The sequence below is a fragment of the Lethenteron reissneri genome, chromosome 66 (genome assembly GCF_015708825.2).
Source record: "Lethenteron reissneri isolate LAM-NWPU_2019-01 chromosome 66, ASM1570882v1, whole genome shotgun sequence".
NCBI classification, from domain to species: domain Eukaryota; kingdom Metazoa; phylum Chordata; class Hyperoartia; order Petromyzontiformes; family Petromyzontidae; genus Lethenteron; species Lethenteron reissneri.
This window is the reverse complement of record NC_083844.1, coordinates 2,412,387-2,432,999: the sequence shown is the minus strand read 5'-3', so window position 1 is coordinate 2,432,999 and position 20,613 is coordinate 2,412,387. Positions and strand designations below refer to the sequence as shown.

The 20,613-nt window shown below is 49.6% G+C and overlaps 1 protein-coding gene across 5 annotated transcripts in view; it reads left to right on the top strand.

Moving 5' to 3' along the window:
- LOC133359879 (deleted in malignant brain tumors 1 protein-like) overlaps positions 1-20,613 on the top strand; it is a 144,005-nt gene that overhangs the window by 37,591 nt on the left and 85,801 nt on the right. For 2 of the 5 annotated variants that reach the window (XM_061578436.1, XM_061578439.1), the window contains 2 exons: positions 5,425-5,457; positions 14,539-14,571. The exons of 1 other annotated variant lie outside the window; for it this stretch is intronic. In XM_061578436.1, the coding sequence (XP_061434420.1) occupies positions 5,425-5,457; positions 14,539-14,571 (66 nt within the window). The remainder of the gene's footprint in view (positions 1-5,424; positions 5,458-14,538; positions 14,572-20,613) is intronic. 2 more of the 5 variants (XM_061578438.1, XM_061578441.1) reach the window with 1 other exon arrangement.

The following is a 20,613-nucleotide window of genomic DNA, read 5'->3' as shown; positions in this document are numbered from 1 at the left end:
TTAGCACAACTGGTAACACCCAGTGTGGCAGGTGCCGAAGATCTGTGACGAGAAGGAGAATCCAACCCCCTGAGGCACAGCACAACGAACGCACATCCGCATGTCGTACACGACAGCCACCCCAATAATTACCCAATTGCCCCAGTATTTACATTTTAACTAAAAAAATATTATTTACACGTGACAACAAAAAAATTCCTGCCCTTGCCCATCAGCAGTCCTCCCTTGAAGACCAGCACAGACATCTCACGTACACAGCATCTATCCACTGTCATTCTCAACAAAGCCCCCAGCAACACACCCTCTCGTGGAGAGAGCCACGCTCCCCAGCGGTAACATTTAACTCGCCCTCACCCTCACTGTGGTCGTCCAACCACAGCAACGTCCACTGGCCATACACTCGGCCAGTGCAATTTCCGGGACGAGACAATGGCACATCGCAAAAACTCAGCCACGCTCCACCCCATATTATCCCATCACCAATGGACCCACCCCAGCATCTTATAGTCTGGCGCTTTACAGACAAGGGAAGGTTCATCCCTTGGCAAGGCCAGACCCCATCGACCCCCCCCCTCCACGGGGCAATGTTCCCTTATACATTCAATAACGTCCTAACCCAGAGCGGAACAAGTCCGCGGCCCTACCCGCTGGAGGACCCGCAAGGGGAATCCCCGCCCCATGGTAGCCAGGTCTCCCCGTTCGCTGCCACGTAACGGAACCTCTACTCCTGAATCCCGTGAGCCCCCAGCACACCAGGTTCAGTCTGCCACCGCACAACTGAACCACGACTCCCCAAGCCATATGAGCACACGGCCATTAGTTTGAGACAAACCACGGAGTGTCTCGCCTCCGGGCTGTCAGGTCAGCCATCGGCCATAGGCCGGTGTGACCACAACTCGAGCATCACCCACCCAACAATGGCAGGTGTATACTGGTGAAATATTTGCCCCAGAATAGAACCCAGCCAGCATCTCTGTCCCAAATGCTGGTGCAATGACACGCCCCCCCTTAGTCAGACACGGGCCCATTATGCTCCTGTTACCCCGATGGGCGCCAACACGCCAGCATTGCGCACAACACGCAATGCACGCACACAAGTTAGAGCGCAACACGAGAGTCAAGGGATGACATCTATAACCACATCCCCACGGCTCGACGTGTATACTCAAAATGGTGGCGGCCCGCGCAAAGCGCCCTACCAAGGCTTCTCCTGTGCGCTCAAAATGGCGGCCCCCTGCGCCAAGCGCATCCTCGCGATTTCCCACGCGCGCTCAAAATGGCGGCCCCAATGTGCGATCACGTCGCCAGTTTTCCCCGTGCGCGCACCCCAGCTGCCCTTTGCTGGGGGTCACAACACATATCCCCCGTCACGTTTTAACAACCCCCAACGATAGGACACACAGCCGCAGCTCGCTGCGCACAGCAGTCGTATCAGGGGAATTTTTACCCATATTTGACCAAGACACTTTGCTCACACACACCAACTCGCAATGCAACCCCTGGCCGCATGCAATCAACAGAAAGAGCGACGCCACTTGGCGACAATTTATGGCCCCATCTCTCAATACTCGCAATTTGCTTTGAACACACACGCAATCTCGCGTACATGAACATCCATACAACCAACATTTTTGGGTCCCCCCCGAATTTACCAATTTCCGAACAGGTACGCACAACTAATAACAATCCCGAACCCAATGGTCAAACAATGCACCGCACTCCATATCCGTACAGAAAACAGTCTATACAGTACATGCAGTCAGCATATCGCGATTACAACGTACATTATGCACAATCGCAAGCAGAGTTGCACCTTGCAGCAAACAACACATTTTTTTTAATCAAAATAAACACGTCGCACACAGCAACCTACGGGATGGTACAGCGCGGGATACACGACGCAACCAAATTAATAATTAACTTCGCCATCAAGATAACATCTCCATGCCGCAACACACACACTAATTGACACCGAGCAAACAAGCAGATAGCGCGTCCATCCACAACACACACACACCTACACAGTCCGAACCGCGCTCCGCATGCTCGAGACATGACAACAATCGCCCCCCCCGCACACGCTAGATGGGTGAGGTGTGTGTTAAGGCCGGGTGCATATCGTCACGACTCGCCCGGGGCTGCATCGAGCAGAGGGCGGCAGGGTGGTGACTTGAGACGCCTCACAGAACTTGAATGGTGAGCGCGGCGTCCTCCCGCGCCTGCTCCGGTGTCTCGCACACGAGCCAGGACGGGAGTGCTCCCGCCTCGGCAGCAGCAGCATTGGCGTCCTCTCCTTGCGGCTCCTCCCCGCAAAACAGCGGCTCAGCAGCAGGCCGCACACCACGCGGCGCCTCCCAGATGGCAACGCACGGCCGCCTCTCCGCCGCGATGTTGAAGATGGCGGCGGCTTCCCGCCGCGGCGGCGACAAGATGGCGGCTTCTCGCCGTTCGTCACCGACCACACCCAAGATGGCGGCGTCCTGCCGCGTGTCGGAGAGGGCGGGAAGCGTGGGCCAGGCCCCAATGGCGGACGGCTCATCCCCACTTGAAGGCTCACCGCTTGCAGGCCCGCCGCGTGGCCAATCCGGCATCGTCGCCGGCGCCACCAGGGTGACAAAATCCAGCAGAACGGCCTGCAGCGATGCAAGTTGGACCGCCACGTGGTCGCTGGAGGACGTGCACCGGCGGCCGTTTCTTCGTCGTTGGAAGACGTAACAAGTGGGTTACGCTTTTTCAAGTTCTCGGCCATCTTCCTCGATGTTATTTAGCCTTGAAAAAGTCCACTTCTGACTCCAATGTAATAAAGGACTCCTTCACAAGATGTCGCTCTCCGTTGGTCCTTTATTTAGATTCTTCTCCTCCGCACCCGGCTGGCCTCCTCCTCGGACTAGCGTCTCCTCTCGTGTGCCACGCACCCCCTGCTAGCCCCTCTGCTAGCCCCGTGCACCCCGCACGCTCCTCTAGCCACTCCGCTAGCCCCGTGCACACCGCACGCTCCGCTAGCCACTCCGCTAGCCCCGTGCACCCCGCACGCTCCGCAAGCCACTCCGCTAGCCCGTGCACTCTGCACGCTCCGCTAGCCACTCCGCTAGCCCCGTGCACCCCGCACGCTCCGCTAGCCACTCCGCTAGCCCCGTGCACCTGGCTGACGGTGTCCCAAGCCCCATCAGCCACGTGGCTGATGGCGCGGCGGCAACCCAACGTGGTCCCGCCTCTTTACTCCATCGACTCGCCCTGATCTCTTCCGGGCTCCCTCCTTTAACCTCTCTCCCATGTGATCCTGACTCCTCCCTCTCGGATCGTCACATCCGGCCTTTCCATTTACGCTCGCATTACACTTACAGTCACGAAAGCTTCAAATATAGAATCATCAACTTCTTGTTACTCACATCAGCTAGCTAGCTAGCAACTACACAACAAGCTAGCCATAACGTAAAGGTGACGTTAACTAACTGTTGGCAAGCTAGCTAACGTTAGCATACTGTACTTACATCAACACATAGATATAATATACTAGAGGTGTAACGGCAGGTACAGGACTTTCGGTTCGGTACGCGCTGTGATCAGAATGAATATAGTCTAGTTTTAATCACGCACGTTACTTTTTTGTGTGCAGAACAAAAATTATAGTGTCATGCTTTTAGTCGAATCAGACTGACTTCGAAAGGCCTAACGTTGTGCTAGTTAATTCTGATATACGTTACAGCCAGTTAAATTGGCATGCTGGTAACTTGCAGTAATGTATAACAATGTTCAACTGCTACCACAACTTTGTAAAAAAAGTTGTTCGCTAAAATAATTAAACATGTCTTACCTTTGGGAGAATGGCAGTCCCTGAAACGTGTCTGTGGAAGATGATTGATATCCACGTGGTGCGAAAAAATGCCTTGAGTTGGGGCGGAAGTGTAACGTAATTAAATTAAAAAACCTCCCGATTAGTAAAATGTTTGACTTTCCTGATAAAATACAATTAAATTCTACTCAGTTATTGATGGTTGATTTTATTCGAACAAAACTGAGTAAAATACAATAAATAAATAATAGAAATGTGTTGAATTCAGCTCAATGTGATTACAAACTCCACATAGTCTGTTTTATGTACAGTATAGGCTACACTTATATATTTATCATTATTTTACCTCTTATAGCTTGGTACCGTACCACTTTCCGCAGTTTTGACTCTGCAAGTGACTCAAAGTACGTTTTGAGTAGTGTTTTGAGTAGTGTTTTGAGCAATGTTTACAGCGTGGAATTTTATATATTAATAAAGGGGAGGCGCCCCCCTGCATCACGATTTACTGCTGGAAGACAAAGGCGGTTGGTGAGGCTCTGATCCTATGGAATACATATCATCTTGGTCGTGTGTGATTGACCTGTTTCGCATTGTATTTCTTCTGAATGACCCTAGGTCTAAAACTTCATGATTGTTATTTATTTTATTGAATTTATTTCTACGTGACTTTACCAAAAGAACCAAAGATAATTATTATTTGGCTCATGCCTCACCAAGATTTGTGTTATACCATAGTTACCACAGGTATTCCGAGGGTTTTATTAACCTTTGATCTCCGTCTGTATCACCAGGGATCCGTGCTTATTGAAGTTATATTTTGATATCCTGAGTTTGACGAAATAGCTAAGCTTCGACTTTTTACTGTTGAAAAAATAACTATCACCAGTTGCAATGTTCCCCGTCCCTGTTGCTCTCGCCGTCCGTCCGAGGAGATCCGTGGCCCCTGCTGTTTGTCCGTGTTTTATGGAGGCCTTTGAAGCCTGGTAGAGATTTCCCCTGAATCTCACTATCCCCCCACTCCTTGCACCGGTTTTTTTTATTACATTTTATGGCTACTTCCTTGCCCCAGCTCTACATCCAGGTCAAACTTATAAAAACAATAGGCAGAATCATTCTTAATATACATTTTTGGAAAAAGGCATATATATACAACACACTTCACGTGGCCTCAAAGTGCACCTGGCCTGGCACAGGTGCCGTGGTGACATCACCGTCACTTAACAAATAGCGGGAATTGGTGTGTGCATGTGCATAATTGAGGCAACTCGTTGCCCCCCCCCCTTCCGACTACCAGCGAGCATCAGGAACTGAGATAAAATATTTTTTTCAATTAATGTTTATTTTAAATTGCATTTACTATAAAACATGTTTTACAGTGTTACATGCAATTGTTCGAGTATGAGTTTAACAATGCTTTCCTTTATGTTGAACTGTAACACATTTCATAAACACCACCATATGGGAATTTAAATACAATGTATTATTGTGATCCGATTTACGAGCCGTTCTACTTACGAACAGGTCTCAGAAACGAATTATGTTCATAACCAGACCATTTAAACCTGCTGCTCAAGAAACCAGACTTTACTAATCCCAATGACCCAATTATTGTTTATTTGATTCTCTTTCAGCCTTGACAACTTCAACTACATCTGAATCAATGAGTAAGTACAATTTCACTCGTCATTTTACATTGAGCTTGGTTTATTAACGCACATTCAAACTCTAGAAAAAATACCTTAAAATGTTTAAGTAAAACAATAATTAGCATACCTCATATGGGCGGAGGTAGCACGTGGCAAACAAGATCCTATTCTTGAACTAATATTATTTCTATGGATAGGGGTTGGGGTAGTGATAGGGGCAGTGGGAGGAGGAGTGATAGGGGTAGATGTAGTGGTGTAGGTAGCGACCTATATTACATCTAATCTCAAACATTCTAAGAGAACACCGAGTGGCAGCTGTCCCTGTGTAGCACACAGTGACTCAGCACCAGCGTGCAAGTGGGCATTGATTCTATCAGGAGGTCCAATGTTTGCTATGTGTTATCCCATTTGAGCAATTTGTGGTGTAATTTCTCAAATTTGTCAAATTGACTATGACACCAGCACACAAACATGATTTAAATGTTTTTTTTACTTCCATAATGAAGCAGAGGACACATATTTAATGGTTAATACACCCAGGTTAATACACCCAGAGTATTAACCAGGCCATCCTGCCAGATTCGAACTGCGGACATCTGCAGCAAGTGGCGAATGTACTACTGTTTGGAGATGTCACCGAATAGAGATGTAGACCACGAAGAAAGACTACACTTTTTGTTTCCCCCCCCTTTTTCGATGGCCAAGTGCTTCGTTAAACACTGATGATGACGATGATGCAGATTATAACTTTGATGACAACTACAATGGTGATTTTAATGAATATCGATAAGTTATAATAATTTCAACTTGGACCGTACACAATATTTACCCACTCTCAAAGAGAGAGAGAGAGAGGGAATAACTTGGAAGTGCAAGTCGCCACATGTGAGTGGTATGGTAGCTGCCAGGTGATGAGTGGCACTAAATTCCCCCCCAAGCTCTGTGGTCCTCTATGTATGTAGGTGTTATTGGGCAATGAGTGAGTGTTTACACGTGGGAGAAAAACCAAAAAACACAGAGAAAACTCACGCGTGCAAGGGACAACACTTTATCCCAAACATATTATTCATTAATTACGTTGTTGAGCCAGCCGACCAGGATTGGGAAAAACCACGCCCACTTTTTATCCAGTCTTTATGTATCTCTATGAGTCACTCTGTATTTATATGTATAGTAGATTATCGATTATCCGGCGGACAATTATATACGGCTTACAATATTATCCTGCGGTCCCAGGCCGATCCGGCGAAACCGGCAAAACAGCTCCAAAGGCTGTAACCAGTCCAGCGATCGGCACAGTGTGCCTGACAAAAAAAAGTAGCTATGCCCGATTTCAGTATCAAATATTATATACAGTACATTATAAACTACATACAACAACTTAAACAATCCATAATAGAGGTTTTTTGGGTTTTAATCGCGTAAATATATAAATGTGTACTTAAAACCCGCCACCACCCTTACTAGATGGCTGTCGGGTGGTGGCGCGTTTTAACGATACATTTATATATTTACGCGATCAAACCCAAAAAAAACTCAATTATGGATGATATTGGTCGCGAAAGCCTACGTGTTAACTTAAACAATGACAATACTGAACGCATATAATTTTTTCATGCAATATAACAAATAAAAACTTAAAACATACAGTGCCAACCATCAAAAAGTTATTCGAATTTCACTGGAGCACCAATATAAAGGCTGCATCAGTCTGGCAATTGTCCAAAACAAATAATTGAAACAAGAGCGTGTAGTACGTATATCACTCCATTCAGAATCTTCGAGATTGAGTGGTAATTTTGGTACAGTAAAAAGGTAACTTTTTAGAGTAGGATATTTATTTTTCTCTATTTCTACGTAATAATTAGTGATTATCCAGCATTTTTGGAAATCCAGCATCCATTTTTCCCGCTACGCCACCAGATAATCGATGATCTGTATCTCTATGAGGCGTTATGTATTTGTAGTCAGTCCAACTGAGTCGCAGATGTTATCTTGGGAGCAACACCTTTTATTTACATTAACACCAACACAACATAATGTAACCTACACTCGGGTGTTGAATGCCCATCTAACCACTCTATGGCAGAACTAGACACGGTCCCACTATCCCAGTCCGGACCACAAGCTGGGTCCAGGACCGTGTGGCTAGAGGTTTCTTCAACCCGACGTGGATCTTCTCTCACCAACAGACAAGAACCCCGGGCCCCTCACGGCCCCCGTTATATCGGGCCGGGTTGGGGCTGGCTCCGCCTCTCATCCAGCCCACCTTCTCGGTCTCTCGAGCTTTTTCCCGAAGGCTCCATAGAGCTCTTCTATACCACGTGACTGCCCAGCGGCAGGTCAACCAGCGTATCATGCCCCAACGTAACCCTGCTGGCTGACACTCTCTCTCGCTCCCTCACCGGGAGCCCACACCGCACACTGTACATGGTGTCCCCATGCTAACCAAAGCTCACCCAAGCGCCGCTAGGGCTGGTACTAAGCCTAGTAACCGGGCTAATCATAATGACAACATAACATCTGCTGTGGCCTTGCAGGCCCGGAACCACACAGTGACATTCCCAGTCACTACATATTTATGAGTTTACGTGTCTCCATGAGTATATCTGTATCTCAATTAGTCTTTATATAGCTTCATCTATCGATATGAGTCTATATGTGAGTTCATTTTGTAATAAAGGCGATGTAGGTCTCCGTTCGTCCTTTATTTGGGTTCTTCTCCGCACCCCGCTGGTCTCCTCCTCAGACCAGCGTCGTCTCTCACGCGCCCCGTGCACTCGCTTCCTCCTCAGCTCCTCCACTCGTCCTTCACCCCGCTGGTCCTGACAAGGGACCAGCGTCTCTTCTCGCGTGCCACGCATGCCCTGCTAGCCACTCCGCTAGCCCCGAGTGCCCCACACACTCTGCTAGCCACTCCGCTAGCCCCGTGTGCCCCGCACACTCTGCTAGCCTCTTCGCTAGCCCCATGTGCCCCGCACACTCTGCTAGCCACCCCGCTAGCCCTGTGTGCCCCGCACACTCCGCTAGCCACCCCACTAGCCCCGTGTGCCCCGCACACTCTTCTCTCGCTCCACACACCGCTAGCTGACGGTGTGCCAAGCCCCATCAGCCACGTGGCTGATGGCGCAGCGGCCACCCAACGTGGTCCCGCCTCTTCACTCCATCGACTGGCCCTGATCTCTTCTGGGCTCCCCTCTATAACCTCTCTCCCATGTGACCCTGACTTCTCCCTTCCGGATCATCACATCCGGCCTTCCCATTTACGCTCGCATTACATGACCCCCCCCCCCCCCCCCTGATGAAAAATCCAGCCGTCCCGGCAGCAATAGGATAAAATAATGCGAGCGACAACCAGACCATCAGGATTCACCCCAGACGCAACGGAGATTATAACAACAACACAAGTAACGAAAGAGGAGGGATCAGGATCCGGCACAGAACACCGGCCCGTCCTCCGCGCAACAAGCAACAAGAATTAAGAATGGAAACAATGCACAACAACGGCAACCGACACGCAAGAACGGCCGACTCGCCTAAACCAGGAATACGGTGTTTTAGAGTGTGTCCGTGTTTCTGGTCCATCCGCCTGGCTCAAGTCCAACTTCAGAGAGCAACTGGTACAGCAGGAGTGATGAACAGGCTCTCCACTCCCCCTTCAAGTCCACATCCGGTTAGCACAACTGGTAACACCCAGTGTGGCAGGTGCCGAAGATCTGTGACGAGAAGGAGAATCCAACCCCCTGAGGCACAGCACAACGAACGCACATCCGCATGTCGTACACGACAGCCACCCCAATAATTACCCAATTGCCCCAGTATTTACATTTTAACTAAAAAAATATTATTTACACGTGACAACAAAAAAATTCCTGCCCTTGCCCATCAGCAGTCCTCCCTTGAAGACCAGCACAGACATCTCACGTACACAGCATCTATCCACTGTCATTCTCAACAAAGCCCCCAGCAACACACCCTCTCGTGGAGAGAGCCACGCTCCCCAGCGGTAACATTTAACTCGCCCTCACCCTCACTGTGGTCGTCCAACCACAGCAACGTCCACTGGCCATACACTCGGCCAGTGCAATTTCCGGGACGAGACAATGGCACATCGCAAAAACTCAGCCACGCTCCACCCCATATTATCCCATCACCAATGGACCCACCCCAGCATCTTATAGTCTGGCGCTTTACAGACAAGGGAAGGTTCATCCCTTGGCAAGGCCAGACCCCATCGACCCCCCCCTCCACGGGGCAATGTTCCCTTATACATTCAATAACGTCCTAACCCAGAGCGGAACAAGTCCGCGGCCCTACCCGCTGGAGGACCCGCAAGGGGAATCCCCGCCCCATGGTAGCCAGGTCTCCCCGTTCGCTGCCACGTAACGGAACCTCTACTCCTGAATCCCGTGAGCCCCCAGCACACCAGGTTCAGTCTGCCACCGCACAACTGAACCACGACTCCCCAAGCCATATGAGCACACGGCCATTAGTTTGAGACAAACCACGGAGTGTCTCGCCTCCGGGCTGTCAGGTCAGCCATCGGCCATAGGCCGGTGTGACCACAACTCGAGCATCACCCACCCAACAATGGCAGGTGTATACTGGTGAAATATTTGCCCCAGAATAGAACCCAGCCAGCATCTCTGTCCCAAATGCTGGTGCAATGACACGCCCCCCCTTAGTCAGACACGGGCCCATTATGCTCCTGTTACCCCGATGGGCGCCAACACGCCAGCATTGCGCACAACACGCAATGCACGCACACAAGTTAGAGCGCAACACGAGAGTCAAGGGATGACATCTATAACCACATCCCCACGGCTCGACGTGTATACTCAAAATGGTGGCGGCCCGCGCAAAGCGCCCTACCAAGGCTTCTCCTGTACGCTCAAAATGGCGGCCCCCTGCGCCAAGCGCATCCTCGCGATTTCCCACGCGCGCTCAAAATGGCGGCCCCAATGTGCGATCACGTCGCCAGTTTTCCCCATGCGCGCACCCCAGCTGCCCTTTGCTGGGGGTCACAACACACATCCCCCGTCACGTTTTAACAACCCCCAACGATAGGACACACAGCCGCAGCTCGCTGCGCACAGCAGTCGTATCAGGGGAATTTTTACCCATATTTGACCAAGACACTTTGCTCACACACACCAACTCGCAATGCAACCCCTGGCCGCATGCAATCAACAGAAAGAGCGACGCCACTTGGCGACAATTTATGGCCCCATCTCTCAACACTCGCAATTTGCTTTGAACACACACGCAATCTCGCGTACATGAACATCCATACAACCAACATTTTTGGGTCCCCCCCGAATTTACCAATTTCCGAACAGGTACGCACAACTAATAACAATCCCGAACCCAATGGTCAAACAATGCACCGCACTCCATATCCGTACAGAAAACAGTCTATACAGTACATGCAGTCAGCATATCGCGATTACAACGTACATTATGCACAATCGCAAGCAGAGTTGCACCTTGCAGCAAACAACACATTTTTTTTAATCAAAATAAACACGTCGCACACAGCAACCTACGGGATGGTACAGCGCGGGATACACGACGCAACCAAATTAATAATTAACTTCGCCATCAAGATAACATCTCCATGCCGCAACACACACACTAATTGACACCGAGCAAACAAGCAGATAGCGCGTCCATCCACAACACACACACACCTACACAGTCCGAACCGCGCTCCGCATGCTCGAGACATGACAACAATCGCCCCCCCCGCACACGCTAGATGGGTGAGGTGTGTGTTAAGGCCGGGTGCATATCGTCACGACTCGCCCGGGGCTGCATCGAGCAGAGGGCGGCAGGGTGGTGACTTGAGACGCCTCACAGAACTTGAATGGTGAGCGCGGCGTCCTCCCGCGCCTGCTCCGGTGTCTCGCACACGAGCCAGGATGGGAGTGCTCCCGCCTCGGCAGCAGCAGCATTGGCGTCCTCTCCTTGCGGCTCCTCCCCGCAAAACAGCGGCTCAGCAGCAGGCCGCACACCACGCGGCGCCTCCCAGATGGCAACGCACGGCCGCCTCTCCGCCGCGATGTTGAAGATGGCGGCGGCTTCCCGCCGCGGCGGCGACAAGATGGCGGCTTCTCGCCGTTCGTCACCGACCACACCCAAGATGGCGGCGTCCTGCCGCGTGTCGGAGAGGGCGGGAAGCGTGGGCCAGGCCCCAATGGCGGACGGCTCATCCCCACTTGAAGGCTCACCGCTTGCAGGCCCGCCGCGTGGCCAATCCGGCATCGTCGCCGGCGCCACCAGGGTGACAAAATCCAGCAGAACGGCCTGCAGCGATGCAAGTTGGACCGCCACGTGGTCGCTGGAGGACGTGCACCGGCGGCCGTTTCTTCGTCGTTGGAAGACGTAACAAGTGGGTTACGCTTTTTCAAGTTCTCGGCCATCTTCCTCGATGTTATTTAGCCTTGAAAAAGTCCACTTCTGACTCCAATGTAATAAAGGACTCCTTCACAAGATGTCGCTCTCCGTTGGTCCTTTATTTAGATTCTTCTCCTCCGCACCCGGCTGGCCTCCTCCTCGGACTAGCGTCTCCTCTCGTGTGCCACGCACCCCTGCTAGCCCCTCTGCTAGCCCCGTGCACCCCGCACGCTCCTCTAGCCACTCCGCTAGCCCCGTGCACACCGCACGCTCCGCTAGCCACTCCGCTAGCCCCGTGCACCCCGCACGCTCCGCAAGCCACTCCGCTAGCCCGTGCACTCTGCACGCTCCGCTAGCCACTCCGCTAGCCCCGTGCACCCCGCACGCTCCGCTAGCCACTCCGCTAGCCCCGTGCACCTGGCTGACGGTGTCCCAAGCCCCATCAGCCACGTGGCTGATGGCGCGGCGGCAACCCAACGTGGTCCCGCCTCTTTACTCCATCGACTCGCCCTGATCTCTTCCGGGCTCCCTCCTTTAACCTCTCTCCCATGTGATCCTGACTCCTCCCTCTCGGATCGTCACATCCGGCCTTTCCATTTACGCTCGCATTACACTTACAGTCACGAAAGCTTCAAATATAGAATCATCAACTTCTTGTTACTCACATCAGCTAGCTAGCTAGCAACTACACAACAAGCTAGCCATAACGTAAAGGTGACGTTAACTAACTGTTGGCAAGCTAGCTAACGTTAGCATACTGTACTTACATCAACACATAGATATAATATACTAGAGGTGTAACGGCAGGTACAGGACTTTCGGTTCGGTACGCGCTGTGATCAGAATGAATATAGTCTAGTTTTAATCACGCACGTTACTTTTTTGTGTGCAGAACAAAAATTATAGTGTCATGCTTTTAGTCGAATCAGACTGACTTCGAAAGGCCTAACGTTGTGCTAGTTAATTCTGATATACGTTACAGCCAGTTAAATTGGCATGCTGGTAACTTGCAGTAACGTATAACAATGTTCAACTGCTACCACAACTTTGTAAAAAAAGTTGTTCGCTAAAATAATTAAACATGTCTTACCTTTGGGAGAATGGCAGTCCCTGAAACGTGTCTGTGGAAGATGATTGATATCCACGTGGTGCGAATAAATGCCTTGAGTTGGGGCGGAAGTGTAACGTAATTAAATTAAAAAACCTCCCGATTAGTAAAATGTTTGACTTTCCTGATAAAATACAATTAAATTCTACTCAGTTATTGATGGTTGATTTTATTCGAACAAAACTGAGTAAAATACAATAAATAAATAATAGAAATGTGTTGAATTCAGCTCAATGTGATTACAAACTCCACATAGTCTGTTTTATGTACAGTATAGGCTACACTTATATATTTATCATTATTTTACCTCTTATAGCTTGGTACCGTACCACTTTCCGCAGTTTTGACTCTGCAAGTGACTCAAAGTACGTTTTGAGTAGTGTTTTGAGTAGTGTTTTGAGCAATGTTTACAGCGTGGAATTTTATATATTAATAAAGGGGAGGCGCCCCCCTGCATCACGATTTACTGCTGGAAGACAAATGCGGTTGGTGAGGCTCTGATCCTATGGAATACATATCATCTTGGTCGTGTGTGATTGACCTGTTTCGCATTGTATTTCTTCTGAATGACCCTAGGTCTAAAACTTCATGATTGTTATTTATTTTATTGAATTTATTTCTACGTGACTTTACCAAAAGAACCAAAGATAATTATTATTTGGCTCATGCCTCACCAAGATTTGTGTTATACCATAGTTACCACAGGTATTCCGAGGGTTTTATTAACCTTTGATCTCCGTCTGTATCACCAGGGATCCGTGCTTATTGAAGTTATATTTTGATATCCTGAGTTTGACGAAATAGCTAAGCTTCGACTTTTTACTGTTGAAAAAATAACTATCACCAGTTGCAATGTTCCCCGTCCCTGTTGCTCTCGCCGTCCGTCCGAGGAGATCCGTGGCCCCTGCTGTTTGTCCGTGTTTTATGGAGGCCTTTGAAGCCTGGTAGAGATTTCCCCTGAATCTCACTATCCCCCCACTCCTTGCACCGGTTTTTTTTTATTACATTTTATGGCTACTTCCTTGCCCCAGCTCTACATCCAGGTCAAACTTATAAAAACAATAGGCAGAATCATTCTTAATATACATTTTTGGAAAAAGGCATATATATACAACACACTTCACGTGGCCTCAAAGTGCACCTGGCCTGGCACAGGTGCCGTGGTGACATCACCGTCACTTAACAAATAGCGGGAATTGGTGTGTGCATGTGCATAATTGAGGCAACTCGTTGCCCCCCCCCCCCTTCCGACTACCAGCGAGCATCAGGAACTGAGATAAAATATTTATTTCAATTAATGTTTATTTTAAATTGCATTTACTATAAAACATGTGTTACAGTGTTACATGCAATTGTTCGAGTATGAGTTTAACAATGCTTTCCTTTATGTTGAACTGTAACACATTTCATAAACACCACCATATGGGAATTTAAATAAAATGTATTATTGTGATCCGATTTACGAGCCGTTCTACTTACGAACAGGTCTCAGAAACGAATTATGTTCATAACCAGACCATTTAAACCTGCTGCTCAAGAAACCAGACTTTACTAATCCCAATGACCCAATTATTGTTTATTTGATTCTCTTTCAGCCTTGACAACTTCAACTACATCTGAATCAATGAGTAAGTACAATTTCACTCGTCATTTTACATTGAGCTTGGTTTATTAACGCACATTCAAACTCTAGAAAAAATACCTTAAAATGTTTAAGTAAAACAATAATTATCATACCTCATATGGGCGGAGGTAGCACGTGGCAAACAAGATCCTATTCTTGAACTAATATTATTTCTATGGATAGGGGTTGGGGTAGTGATAGGGGCAGTGGGAGGAGGAGTGATAGGGGTAGATGTAGTGGTGTAGGTAGCGACCTATATTACATCTAATCTCAAACATTCTAAGAGAACACCGAGTGGCAGCTGTCCCTGTGTAGCACACAGTGACTCAGCACCAGCGTGCAAGTGGGCATTGATTCTATCAGGAGGTCCAATGTTTGCTATGTGTTATCCCATTTGAGCAATTTGTGGTGTAATTTCTCAAATTTGTCAAATTGACTATGACACCAGCACACAAACATGATTTAAATGTTTTTTTTACTTCCATAATGAAGCAGAGGACACATATTTAATGGTTAATACACCCAGGTTAATACACCCAGAGTATTAACCAGGCCATCCTGCCAGATTCGAACTGCGGACATCTGCAGCAAGTGGCGAATGTACTACTGTTTGGAGATGTCACCGAATAGAGATGTAGACCACGAAGAAAGACTACACTTTTTGTTTCCCCCCCCTTTTTCGATGGCCAAGTGCTTCGTTAAACACTGATGATGACGATGATGCAGATTATAACTTTGATGACAACTACAATGGTGATTTTAATGAATATCGATAAGTTATAATAATTTCAACTTGGACCGTACACAATATTTACCCACTCTCAAAGAGAGAGAGAGAGAGGGAATAACTTGGAAGTGCAAGTCGCCACATGTGAGTGGTATGGTAGCTGCCAGGTGATGAGTGGCACTAAATTCCCCCCCAAGCTCTGTGGTCCTCTATGTATGTAGGTGTTATTGGGCAATGAGTGAGTGTTTACACGTGGGAGAAAAACCAAAAAACACAGAGAAAACTCACGCGTGCAAGGGACAACACTTTATCCCAAACATATTATTCATTAATTACGTTGTTGAGCCAGCCGACCAGGATTGGGAAAAACCACGCCCACTTTTTATCCAGTCTTTATGTATCTCTATGAGTCACTCTGTATTTATATGTATAGTAGATTATCGATTATCCGGCGGACAATTATATACGGCTTACAATATTATCCTGCGGTCCCAGGCCGATCCGGCGAAACCGGCAAAACAGCTCCAACGGCTGTAACCAGTCCAGCGATCGGCACAGTGTGCCTGACAAAAAAAAGTAGCTATGCCCGATTTCAGTATCAAATATTATATACAGTACATTATAAACTACATACAACAACTTAAACAATCCATAACAGAGGTTTTTTGGGTTTTAATCGCGTAAATATATAAATGTGTACTTAAAACCCGCCACCAGCCTTTACTAGATGGCTGTCGGGTGGTGGCGCGTTTTAACGATACATTTATATATTTACGCGATCAAACCCAAAAAAAACTCAATTATGGATGATATTGGTCGCGAAAGCCTACGTGTTAACTTAAACAATGACAATACTGAACGCATATAATTTTTTCATGCAATATAACAAATAAAAACTTAAAACATACAGTGCCAACCATCAAAAAGTTATTCGAATTTCACTGGAGCACCAATATAAAGGCTGCATCAGTCTGGCAATTGTCCAAAACAAATAATTGAAACAAGAGCATGTAGTACGTATATCACTCCATTCAGAATCTTCGAGATTGAGTGGTAATTTTGGTACAGTAAAAAGGTAACTTTTTAGAGTAGGATATTTATTTTTCTCTATTTCTACGTAATAATTAGTGATTATCCAGCATTTTTGGAAATCCAGCATCCATTTTTCCCGCTACGCCACCAGATAATCGATGATCTGTATCTCTATGAGGCGTTATGTATTTGTAGTCAGTCCAACTGAGTCGCAGATGTTATCTTGGGAGCAACACCTTTTATTTACATTAACACCAACACAACATAATGTAACCTACACTCGGGTGTTGAATGCCCATCTAACCACTCTATGGCAGAACTAGACACGGTCCCACTATCCCGGTCCGGACCACAAGCTGGGTCCAGGACCGTGTGGCTAGAGGTTTCTTCAACCCGACGTGGATCTTCTCTCACCAACAGACAAGAACCCCGGGCCCCTCACGGCCCCCGTTATATCGGGCCGGGTTGGGGCTGGCTCCGCCTCTCATCCAGCCCACCTTCTCGGTCTCTCGAGCTTTTTCCCGAAGGCTCCATAGAGCTCTTCTATACCACGTGACTGCCCAGCGGCAGGTCAACCAGCGTATCATGCCCCAACGTAACCCTGCTGGCTGACACTCTCTCTCGCTCCCTCACCGGGAGCCCACACCGCACACTGTACATGGTGTCCCCATGCTAACCAAAGCTCACCCAAGCGCCGCTAGGGCTGGTACTAAGCCTAGTAACCGGGCTAATCATAATGACAACATAACATCTGCTGTGGCCTTGCAGGCCCGGAACCACACAGTGACATTCCCAGTCACTACATATTTATGAGTTTACGTGTCTCCATGAGTATATCTGTATCTCAATTAGTCTTTATATAGCTTCATCTATCGATATGAGTCTATATGTGAGTTCATTTTGTAATAAAGGCGATGTAGGTCTCCGTTCGTCCTTTATTTGGGTTCTTCTCCGCACCCCGCTGGTCTCCTCCTCAGACCAGCGTCGTCTCTCACGCGCCCCGTGCACTCGCTTCCTCCTCAGCTCCTCCACTCGTCCTTCACCCCGCTGGTCCTGACAAGGGACCAGCGTCTCTTCTCGCGTGCCACGCATGCCCTGCTAGCCACTCCGCTAGCCCCGAGTGCCCCACACACTCTGCTAGCCACTCCGCTAGCCCCGTGTGCCCCGCACACTCTGCTAGCCTCTTCGCTAGCCCCATGTGCCCCGCACACTCTGCTAGCCACCCCGCTAGCCCTGTGTGCCCCGCACACTCCGCTAGCCACCCCACTAGCCCCGTGTGCCCCGCACACTCTTCTCTCGCTCCACACACCGCTAGCTGACGGTGTGCCAAGCCCCATCAGCCACGTGGCTGATGGCGCAGCGGCCACCCAACGTGGTCCCGCCTCTTCACTCCATCGACTGGCCCTGATCTCTTCTGGGCTCCCCTCTATAACTTCTCTCCCATGTGACCCTGACTTCTCCCTTCCGGATCATCACATCCGGCCTTCCCATTTACGCTCGCATTACATGACCCCCCCCCCCCCCCTGATGAAAAATCCAGCCGTCCCGGCAGCAATAGGATAAAATAATGCGAGCGACAACCAGACCATCAGGATTCACCCCAGACGCAACGGAGATTATAACAACAACACAAGTAACGAAAGAGGAGGGATCAGGATCCGGCACAGAACACCGGCCCGTCCTCCGCGCAACAAGCAACAAGAATTAAGAATGGAAACAATGCACAACAACGGCAACCGACACGCAAGAACGGCCGACTCGCCTAAACCAGGAATACGGTGTTTTAGAGTGTGTCCGTGTTTCTGGTCCATCCGCCTGGCTCAAGTCCAACTTCAGAGAGCAACTGGTACAGCAGGAGTGATGAACAGGCTCTCCACTCCCCCTTCAAGTCCACATCCGGTTAGCACAACTGGTAACACCCAGTGTGGCAGGTGCCGAAGATCTGTGACGAGAAGGAGAATCCAACCCCCTGAGGCACAGCACAACGAACGCACATCCGCATGTCGTACACGACAGCCACCCCAATAATTACCCAATTGCCCCAGTATTTACATTTTAACTAAAAAAATATTATTTACACGTGACAACAAAAAAATTCCTGCCCTTGCCCATCAGCAGTCCTCCCTTGAAGACCAGCACAGACATCTCACGTACACAGCATCTATCCACTGTCATTCTCAACAAAGCCCCCAGCAACACACCCTCTCGTGGAGAGAGCCACGCTCCCCAGCGGTAACATTTAACTCGCCCTCACCCTCACTGTGGTCGTCCAACCACAGCAACGTCCACTGGCCATACACTCGGCTAGTGCAATTTCCGGGACGAGACAATGGCACATCGCAAAAACTCAGCCACGCTCCACCCCATATTATCCCATCACCAATGGACCCACCCCAGCATCTTATAGTCTGGCGCTTTACAGACAAGGGAAGGTTCATCCCTTGGCAAGGCCAGACCCCATCGACCCCCCCCTCCACGGGGCAATGTTCCCTTATACATTCAATAACGTCCTAACCCAGAGCGGAACAAGTCCGCGGCCCTACCCGCTGGAGGACCCGCAAGGGGAATCCCCGCCCCATGGTAGCCAGGTCTCCCCGTTCGCTGCCACGTAACGGAACCTCTACTCCTGAATCCCGTGAGCCCCCAGCACACCAGGTTCAGTCTGCCACCGCACAACTGAACCACGACTCCCCAAGCCATATGAGCACACGGCCATTAGTTTGAGACAAACCACGGAGTGTCTCGCCTCCGGGCTGTCAGGTCAGCCATCGGCCATAGGCCGGTGTGACCACAACTCGAGCATCACCCACCCAACAATGGCAGGTGTATACTGGTGAAATATTTGCCCCAGAATAGAACCCAGCCAGCATCTCTGTCCCAAATGCTGGTGCAATGACACGCCCCCCCTTAGTCAGACACGGGCCCATTATGCTCCTGTTACCCCGATGGGCGCCAACACGCCAGCATTGCGCACAACACGCAATGCACGCACACAAGTTAGAGCGCAACACGAGAGTCAAGGGATGACATCTATAACCACATCCCCACGGCTCGACGTGTATACTCAAAATGGTGGCGGCCCGCGCAAAGCGCCCTACCAAGGCTTCTCCTGTGCGCTCAAAATGGCGGCCCCCTGCGCCAAGCGCATCCTCGCGATTTCCCACGCGCGCTCAAAATGGCGGCCCCAATGTGCGATCACGTCGCCAGTTTTCCCCGTGCGCGCACCCCAGCTGCCCTTTGCTGGGGGTCACAACACACATCCCCCGTCACGTTTTAACAACCCCCAACGATAGGACACACAGCCGCAGCTCGCTGCGCACAGCAGTCGTATCAGGGGAATTTTTACCCATATTTGACCAAGACACTTTGCTCACACACACCAACTCGCAATGCAACCCCTGGCCGCATGCAATCAACAGAAAGAGCGACGCCACTTGGCGACAATTTATGGCCCCATCTCTCAACACTCGCAATTTGCTTTGAACACACACGCAATCTCACGTACATGAACATCCATACAACCAACATTTTTGGGTCCCCCCCGAATTTACCAATTTCCGAACAGGTACGCACAACTAATAACAATCCCGAACCCAATGGTCAAACAATGCACCGCACTCCATATCCGTACAGAAAACAGTCTATACAGTACATGCAGTCAGCATATCGCGATTACAACGTACATTATGCACAATCGCAAGCAGAGTTGCACCTTGCAGCAAACAACACATTTTTTTTTATCAAAATAAACACGTCGCACACAGCAACCTACGGGATGGTACAGCGCGGGATACACGACGCAACCAAATTAATAATTAACTTCGCCATCAAGATAACATCTCCATGCCGCAACACACACACTAATTGACACCGAGCAAACAAGCAGATAGCGCGTCCATCCACAACACACACACACCTACACAGCCCGAACCGCGCTCCGCATGCTCGAGACATGACAACAATCGCCCCCCCCGCACACGCTAGATGGGTGAGGTGTGTGTTAAGGCCGGGTGCATATCGTCACGACTCGCCCGGGGCTGCATCGAGCAGAGGGCGGCAGGGTGGTGACTTGAGACGCCTCACAGAACTTGAATGGTGAGCGCGGCGTCCTCCCGCGCCTGCTCCGGTGTCTCGCACACGAGCCAGGACGGGAGTGCTCCCGCCTCGGCAGCAGCAGCATTGGCGTCCTCTCCTTGCGGCTCCTCCCCGCAAAACAGCGGCTCAGCAGCAGGCCGCACACCACGCGGCGCCTCCCAGATGGCAACGCACGGCCGCCTCTCCGCCGCG